The sequence below is a fragment of the Musca vetustissima genome, unplaced genomic scaffold, assembly GCF_032173495.1.
Source record: "Musca vetustissima isolate MV318-11 ecotype Yass unplaced genomic scaffold, APGP_CSIRO_Mvet_v1 utg7570, whole genome shotgun sequence".
Classification (NCBI taxonomy): Eukaryota; Metazoa; Arthropoda; class Insecta; order Diptera; family Muscidae; genus Musca; species Musca vetustissima.
In genome coordinates, this window is record NW_026889296.1 from 9,755 (window position 1) to 18,896 (window position 9,142).

General features: G+C 37.6%; 1 protein-coding gene across 1 annotated transcript; it reads right to left on the bottom strand.

Moving 5' to 3' along the window:
* Positions 1 to 2,253: 2,253 nt before the first annotated feature.
* Positions 2,254 to 9,080, bottom strand: LOC133336986 (protein tiptop). The gene is made up of 3 exons (XM_061545250.1): positions 8,994 to 9,080; positions 2,738 to 5,880; positions 2,254 to 2,677 (listed from the first exon to the last, which is right to left on the bottom strand). The coding sequence occupies exons 1-3, from the start codon at positions 9,047 to 9,049 to the stop codon at positions 2,262 to 2,264; spliced, it is 3,615 nt and encodes a 1,204-aa protein (XP_061401234.1). The 5' UTR covers positions 9,050 to 9,080; the 3' UTR covers positions 2,254 to 2,261.
* Positions 9,081 to 9,142: the final 62 nt, after the last annotated feature.

The window sequence follows — 9,142 nt, forward strand, 5'->3', positions numbered from 1 at the left end:
GATGGACAGCAGTTCATCAAAAACAAGAAACAACAACGACGGAACATGAATGGCCAGATGGATGTTCCGAGAGTTGATGGCGAGAGTATAACAATGCGCATGCATGAATGAGAATGAGTAAAGTTTTTCTTTTGCAGTTGTGGGAGTTGAAGATGTGTGCGCGCAATGACGATTGAGAACAACAAATAATGATTGTGTATGTCTTGTTGTTGTTGTTGTGTGGGCCAGTTGTTATTATTTTTTTCGAATTGATGAATGCCTGTCATTGTAATTGTTTATGTTTGTGCTATGACAGAGATGGCTATAGTGAAAAGAGGGACAACTGAAAGCTTTTTTTATGGTGAACATAATGGGAATGACATAAGCTTTGTTGCTATAAAAAGATGTTCGTTAAGAGATTATTTTCCAGGCAAATGGAAGAGCAGTTCCCCAAAGATGATTTCTCCTTTTTCAGTAAGAAAGGGGAAATAACCCCTTGTTAAAGAGACACATCTACTTTCGAAAAGAGAATTTTATATGCCAGCTTTTACAAGTCATAAACTCTTAAAATTTTCTCTTAAAAATTATCTTAAAGTTTGTCAAAGCTTTTTAAACTTGCTCAAATCTCTATGGGAAATATTATGACCAGACCAGTAAAACCAAAAAATATTAAAAAATTTTCAATAACAAATTAACTGATAAATCGTTGACTACATTTCGTCAAATGTTCTGGTATGTCTTAAATATATAATTGGAAATATTCAATTAATAAAGAGCACACATTCCCACAATTATACTGAAATTTTAATATGATTTTCAATTAATTTGTATGGGTGAGTTTTCACCGCTGATATGTTTATTTTGGAAATGCCGGGAGAATGATTGTGCCATGTCTCCCAGACATCGTGTTTTGGGTTTTTTTGTTTTGTGGGGACTCATACACCATGGTGTGGTCGATCGTTGGTCGAACTTTCGGCGCTAGTCAATGCAACCAATTCATGTTCATATGTATTTGTGTATCGACTATATACATACATACCAAAATATATGTCTGGTCGATAGCTTGATTGTATATTTCAGTGTCTTGTTGTATTGTTGTTGTTTGTTGGTCCCAGCCAAATGAATGTGAATGATGTTGGCAGTAAGTGAGGAGGAGCTTGATTTTGTTTAGTTTCGTTTTTTTTTGTGGACCTTGTTTGCGTACCTGTTTGCTGGCTGCTTTGTTGTTCTGTTGTGTCGTGTTTATATGTAGGTATGGATGATGGCGTACCTCATACACATGACGTTGCCAATATCTGTTTAGAGATGGTTGGTGAATTGTTTGCATTTGGGGGATATGAAAGAATTCCTCCATATGAATTGATGTGGTGTGCCGTGAGTGTTTTTGTTTTCATTTTGTGCGATTTTTTTTGCTAAAGGTGAGCAAGTTGCCTAAGTGTGGTAATTAATTGTTAATCGTTTATAATAATTTTGTTTTCTTGCCATTAATTCTTTGTTCGTAGCACGTGGGTGTGTTTTGTGGCTTTTAATGAAATATAGATGTATTCTGTTCATATGGAGATAATTTATGAGACCAGAGTGAATGATCATTCTTGAGCATGGATGTATATGTGCGATTGTCTGAAATTTTTAAAAATCTAAGGTTGAAAAACGTAAGCGATTTCAATTCCTAATTTCAGTGTATATAATTTAAAAATACAACAATACAACAACTAAAGTGGCAAATAAAATTTTAGGGGAGAGGGAGGCAACTTTGAACACGTTTTTCTTTCAAGCTTCATAAAAGTTTTTATTTTATAATTTTTTGGTTTCTTATAAATTTTAACATTTTCGTCACACAGACTATCTCTGGTGTTGATACTTTGGAAATCGTACTATAATGACCATAGAAATTTGTGAAAATTATTTGATTTTCAAATAAATAATTAGCTCATGGTGGAAAATATGTCATTTATGGTCAAAATTTGGCAGACCGAATTGAGTCTGAAATGCCGTGTTATAGGGGTCTCATTTTTTCAAACCCTAACAATACACATTTCTAAAAAATTGATTTGTATTTACACACACGATATACTGCTAAACTGTATTATCAAAACAATAACTTAGTATATCATAAACATTTTCAAAAATTTCATCCTCTAGAGAACTTTAACAAAAATACTAATTTACTTTTGTTTTCACAAAATATGAAATATCCGTACCAACAACATGTGCTTTACAGTTTACACAATTCTTTCTTATTTATTTAGTTATTCGCATTCTTATTGGTTATTTATCTTAATCTAAGCATTCTTACTTGATAATTGTTTAGCCAACTCGGTATATTTGAGAAATTTTGCTTGTGGACTCTCGTCATATGGATTGATAGTGGGTGTTGTTGTTGTTGCTGCTGGTGGCGTTGGTTCAGCTCGCTGGGACGCAGGACTTCTCGAAGAATGGATGCTTTTCGGTGATGTTGTATGTGACTTGGGTGAAGAATTGGGCGATTTTAAACTGATAACATCGGTGTCTTCCTTAACAAAATGCACTTTGGATAGATGATGACGATAGGCGCCCTTCGAGTTGAACGGTGTATCACAGAAGGAACATTTGATAATGGAATCGGCTGTCACGACTGCATCATTACAGGCCCAGCTAAATGCCAGCATTCCCGATGTGCTGTTGCCACTTGATGTGGGTGCAGATCCACCGTTACCACCTGCCACCACATTTGAGCCATTCGACAAGGAATTGGGTGATGTTAAATGGCCCAATAAACCACCAGAGGAGCTTCGTGCGTTTGTATTCGGCTTATCGTTTGTATCACATAACTTCTGAAGAGCAGCCAAAGGATTGGCGTTGGGTTTCTTGGCGTTTGAAACTGATGGCGAACTTGTTCCGGTGGATGCATTGTTGTTGTTCATTTCGGTTACAGTTGTCGCCACATTGGCGGAATGTATATTGCTCAGATTGTTGAACATAGACGACAGAGCACTTAGACTACTGCTTTCCGGTAAACCAACGATCGGCTTTTTATCGCCTACTGATGCTGCCGATCTAGGAGTTATTGATCTCTCACTAATACTTGGGCTACGAGTACCAGGTGTCACTGAATTCCTTCGTTCGGCAAGATCATTGGCTTTGGTATAATCTCCAGATCCTTCGGTCATACTAAACTCTTTCTTAACTGAAATTTTTTGATGTGTTTCAGTGCTAGGTTCGGGGTTTTCATTTCCTTCACTGGCGATATCGGTTGTGTCTAACGGTTCTGACTTGATTTTTACAGGATATGTTGATTCTTTGGTATTTTGTGACATTTTTTCTGGTGTTAAACGAGGAGTCGGCTGCCGCGACTGATCAAAGCTACGATCTGGTGTAAATGACTCTAAGCGGCTGTTGCAACGCTCTGATATGGAACTGGACTCGCTGGCACTGCGATCTCGACTAGATGGCGCATATGATGAATAGGAACGTAAGAATTGCATGGTTTGGGGATCCATTAGGGGTTTAGTGTAGTCAATATTATCATCTATGCCCAGCCGCTTAAGAATGCTTGAGCCCAGAGGCGTAGATGAACCCTCACCATACCCACTGGCATGCCTTGGGCGAGAATCGAAACTTTTTTCTATTAATTGTTCCAAAGCATTTAGAACGGAGGTTCCGCTAGACGATTTATCTGAATCGGATGGCAAAGGACAAATTATCTCCGTTTTTGCAGTATTTGTCAAGGGGGAATCATTATTCTCCATTGTTTTACGGTTATCGCTGCGATTTGCGGAGGTTGGTATTTGATGGATGTTCAGATTATAGTCTGGTGTCATTTGCGGAGGCTGCATGTAAGTTGATTTTGGTAGCTCATCACTGTTGCTGCGCGTTTTCATAGATCTCTCCATTGCAATTTCTCTTTCGGTCGCCAACGTAATGCACTGTCGGATATGTTCAACAAATATGTCCAAGCCAAAACTTTCCCCACAAGTCTCACATTGCAGCTTAGTGGTGGCTTTGAATTCTCTCAGAGGATTTAAGGCCTGGTCCATGCTCGATGACTTAAAGTCCTGTTGAGCTCGCTCCATTTCTAAGAGCTTACGTACTGGTAGTGACTTCTTGCGTTTCTCCTTGCCCTGACGACTACGACTGCGTATCATGGTCTGCGCACTTTCGGCCGGAGAAGCTGCTGTGGCACTGGTTCTCATCATATGTTCTGCATAATGATTGTTCTTAACCATGTGTGAGCTCAATTCCTTCAATGTTGGGAAGGCCTGCTCACAAACTTTGCATGTCAATACAACAGCGACTGTTGGATTTCCATTCGAAGAAGGGGAGTGTGGAGATGGTGCTGCCACACTACCAGGATTTGTGTTGACCGAGTTAGTACTGGGACATCCACGATTGCTGCTGCCGCAACTGCTATTATCACGTGATCCCTTATCGTCGGTGGATTTCCAAGAAATGATTTGCTCCTGTGATATAATGTTGGTGTAGTGCTGTGTTTCTTGCATGTGGCTTGTCATTTCGGCCAAGGAACGGAAACTCTGTCCACACCACATACATTTCAATATCTGACGCGTCTGTTCGGCTCCTTTGCCCAGCCACACATCTTGGCCACGCACCAGTTTGCGTGGCAGTGGCATCGTTTCTTTGATTAGCATGTTTAGATCAGATTTGCTGCCGCCCGACGATACTGGACTGTGTGACGCTCCGGATTGCGTGGCTGAATGACGCGCATGATGGGAAGATGGTGCGGCCTGATTGCCGCCTGGATGAGCTGCATTGGCAGATGCTGCGGCCACAGTAGGAGGAACATTGACACCACAGTGCTGGGTTTCCTTCATGTGAGTTGTCAGCGATGCCAAAGTGGCAAAGCTTTGCTTGCACCACACACACTTGAAGACATCTTTGACAGCATCTGCTCCCTTATTAAGCCAATGCGACTGCCAGGCACTGTGCCTGCCATTGGTGGACGTACCAGCGGAGCTATTGTGTGAGCTAACGGAATTTGCCGAATGTCTTGTGGGTGTCTCTGGTTCGGGAGCTGCAGTACCAAGTCTTGTCATTTCAGTCATTTTCTCTAGAGCTTTGGTTGCTTCATTTGGCGATATTTTCGTTTTTGCATTCCAGTCTAATGAGAGCGGTGTCTTTGGTGACATGCTTGCTGCTGCAACGGCAGCCAAGTAGGGATTAATTGGTGGCACCCAGGTACTGGATGCCGGCAATGATTTGTAATCATTTGAACGGCCTAATTTTTTGTGAGGCATCATAACAGGTTCTTCTTCTTCGTTGCTGTGACGTTTGCGTCCATTATTCACCGATAAATCTAATGGACTATTCACGTCGTCTGTTTCATTATCGTTGGTATTATCGCCATCGTTATCATTTCTTCCAGCATCACCACCATCGCCATCCGTGTCACAACCGCCAGTAGCATCACCGTCATCGCTGGCATTTCCATAATTATTGGAATTCCGTCGGTTACGTTTTGTGCTAAAATCTAGAGCTGATGTATCGACACCATCACCTGTTGTAGTCGTTGTATTCACATCTGGTGGGGTAGGCGTTGGAACCTGTTGGGAGTTGGGTGAACGTGGCGATTGCTGTTGTGATGCTTGCTGTACCAGTGTTGCCGCTGCAGCCAAAGGGTTTGTTAATAGCAAGTGGTTCTGTTGAGCTGCTGCTGCAGCAGCTGCATTAAAATACGCCGCCATAGCTGCAGATTGTGGTGGTAGGAGGGCTGCAGCAGCTGCCGGCGGCAAAGTGGCTGGCAATGGTAGGGCCACTGGTGGAGTTGTGGGTGTGGGCGTTTGGCCCGACGTGTGGGTGTCATTGGCGGAGTAATGTGATTCATTTGAAGGGCATCGTGCTTCATTATTTCCGCTAGCGGAGGCATTAGATTCACGTGATTGACAGCGGGGACTGGCTAGTTCACTGTAAAATAAAATGAAAGAAAACAATTGAATTTGGAATATTTGTAAATGATTTAAATAAAAATATATTTTAATTTTATATAGGCGTAAATTTGTTTTGTGTTGTGTTCTCTTTTCTGGCTTTGATGGTGACACATAAGTTTTCGTAAGTAGCCCAATCCCATTTTGATTTAATTGAAGTATTTGTGCCTAAAAATTAAGGGTTAAAACTACATAAAAACATAGAGGTATTGAAATTATTAAGAAACTTTCAAAACATTTGGATGATTCGGATCGGTAAGTCATAACTTAAAATAAAGGAAAATTAAATGGAAGTGCTTCTATTTGAACTTATGGCATCACTGGTTATTTAACGCGAGATAAAAAACACATGAATATCCCATATTTTCCCCGAATGCTTATTCGATTTTTTTGACAGGATCGATACCCAAATTTATCAAAAATACATTTAAATAAATAAACATTTGATAATTTAAATAGTTTTTAAACAATTATAATTTGCGCTACAATAGAGTAACTTCGTGTAATGTGGACCAATATTTTCTTTTATTGATATTGCGGGCGTACCAACGGTAAAAAATAAAAACAAATTGTTTTCAAAACATAGTAGATTTGTTGGCTAAATATATTCCAGGTCAAATAATTTTATATTTGTCTATAAAAATGTTATTGCAAATATATATTTCAAAAAACTCTAAACTGCGAATAAAAATAACTTGGCGGGTAATGTGGACCAGTATATGTGGGTAACTTGCACAAAAAAGTAACTTAAAGGTAGGTTATGGATTGGTTGTGATAAATTTCAATTTATTGCACTCATCTGGACCAACTAGAGGCCGACAATATATGGGTTTATGTTTTACAGGTATTTTGAATTCCTTGCTTCATTATCCAACCGAAGCCCTTGTAATTTGTGATCTTCTTATACCCATATTAAATGTGCCTATGTTTCGAACTCGAAAAAACACAAAAAGTTAATTTTTATAGTGGTCCACTTCATCACAATATAATTTTTATTGTAAAAATAATTATCCTTGACCAAAAATGAATAAAAATTAAAAATCACCGATATATTTACAGCTAAAACGTAGATTTTTGGTAAAGGGTTAGAAAAATACATAACTTCTTTATACCTGTAAATATATAAGTGTTCGACTATTTTGCAAAAACGTTCGACATATATGTGCTAAAAAAATTTTCAAATCACACTTTTACAAAGAGCAACTTTTCTCTACTAAATTTTCAACTTTGCAATTATTTATTAAAAACACATTTTGTTCATTTTTCACACAAAAGTTAGGAAAACATTTGACAAAGCCGCTACATATTTCAAGCATTTTCAAAACAGGCATGCTTATTCTTTGGCCCAAGTCCCCTTCTCTATTTTACAAATTCGCGATGTTTGGGTCATAATTCCACCTTGAAGATGAGACCAGAAAAACCGATAAAAATTATATGGGGCTCCATTGAAGGAAACTTAAGGATATATTAAATCTTAACCAAAAATATGGGGCTATATTGAAAGAACCCATCCTACATGCAAAATTTCGTGAATATTGGACCGATATATCCCATTTGCAATACCAACCATTCTTGGAGTACTAGCAACGTCTGGCAAAATTTCAGAGCTCTATCTTAAAAATTGCGATCAGCTAGTCGAGATATGACGATCGGTATACTGCGTAAAGGTCGACATAGGATCAATATTTCGCGATCGAATATATAATTTGTGGGGCTGCACAGAGCTATAATACCCTGAAAACATAGTTGTGTAGGGTATATTATGTAAAAATATATAATAATTAAAAAAATTGAATAATATTTTACAAAAGTTTACGAAAAGGCCCATAAGATAAAAAATAACTTGACACTTGTGTGGAATAAAAACATGAAATAGGGGGAGAGAATTCAGTGAATCTTCGTTAATAATTTTTGGTTTTTTGTTATTCAATGAAACCCAAAAGTACCAAATTACAGCCAATTCGGTTGGAAAACGTGTCCAAAATACCGAATATTGAGGGGTACTGTTATATGAGGGCTACACCAAGACGTGGACCGATATATCCCATTTGCAATACCAAACATTCGAGGAGTACTAGCAATGTCTGGCAAAATTTCAGAGCTCTATCTTAAACATTGCGATCTATATCGTGATTTCAACAGACGGACAGGCATGCGTAAATCGATATAGAATTTTATTCTGATCAAGAGCATATAATTTGTTGGGTGTCCCGTGAATATGTCCACCTTTTGGTGGAGGGTATAAAAACTCATAAAAAAATAATATATATTGCCAATCCGCATTTTAGAGTCAAATATTCGGAATTATAGAATACGCAATGAGTGTGAAATATAATCTAGATTAGCTATGTTCGGAATATGGAGATTTTGCTAAAAATATTTTGTCCAGAATTTAAGAGAATTGGAAATGAGTGTTTCATGTGAGTATAGATTAACCACAATAACCTTCTGTTTGACATCAAATATTTAGCTTAAACACATAAAAAATCCAAATTGTTTAAATATTTTCAGTGATGGGTATGGAGATTTTGGCTTTCCTTTTCATTGCAAAAATCATTAAGCTCGAATTGGAAAGAGTATAAATAACTCACTTAAAATTACTTTCAAATATAACTGCCCTTACAAGGCAAAAAAATAAAAAAATATTTTCAGATTAGTCAAAATACACTTTCCAACAAATTACTTTCAAACACAATTATTGAATATAAGAAAAATCGCATATAAACTGAACGCATTTAAAATATTTATCGAAATTTCCAATTATTATATTGTAAATCATGCTATATAATAATATGATATATAATAATCTATTACCGCCGGAAATTAAAAAAAAGAATATAATGATGATTTCTATTTTCCACAAGCATAATTGTAAAGCATTAAATGTAACCAAGAAAACAAAAACTCAAACAGATAATGACCTCCTTTTCAATGCAAAATCTCTTCAACAAGTAGATAATAACCCATATTTAATTCAATGTTGTTTAAGAAAATATTATAATATTCCCGAACAAAAATACACAGACACACATTTCTATACATTTGTTGTACTATTTAGCACACATTTTTCTTGTTGTTTTTTTTTATATTCACCTTGCATTCAATGCCTGACGATAGATCTCCAACATAACAGCCTCGTGCAGCATCATAATGTGATTGTTTCCTTTGTAGGTGTGTGCGTGTGTGCTGTATGGGGATAACACAACTCTGGTACGTGGGTATGCGAGTTTGTTTGGGGTCGT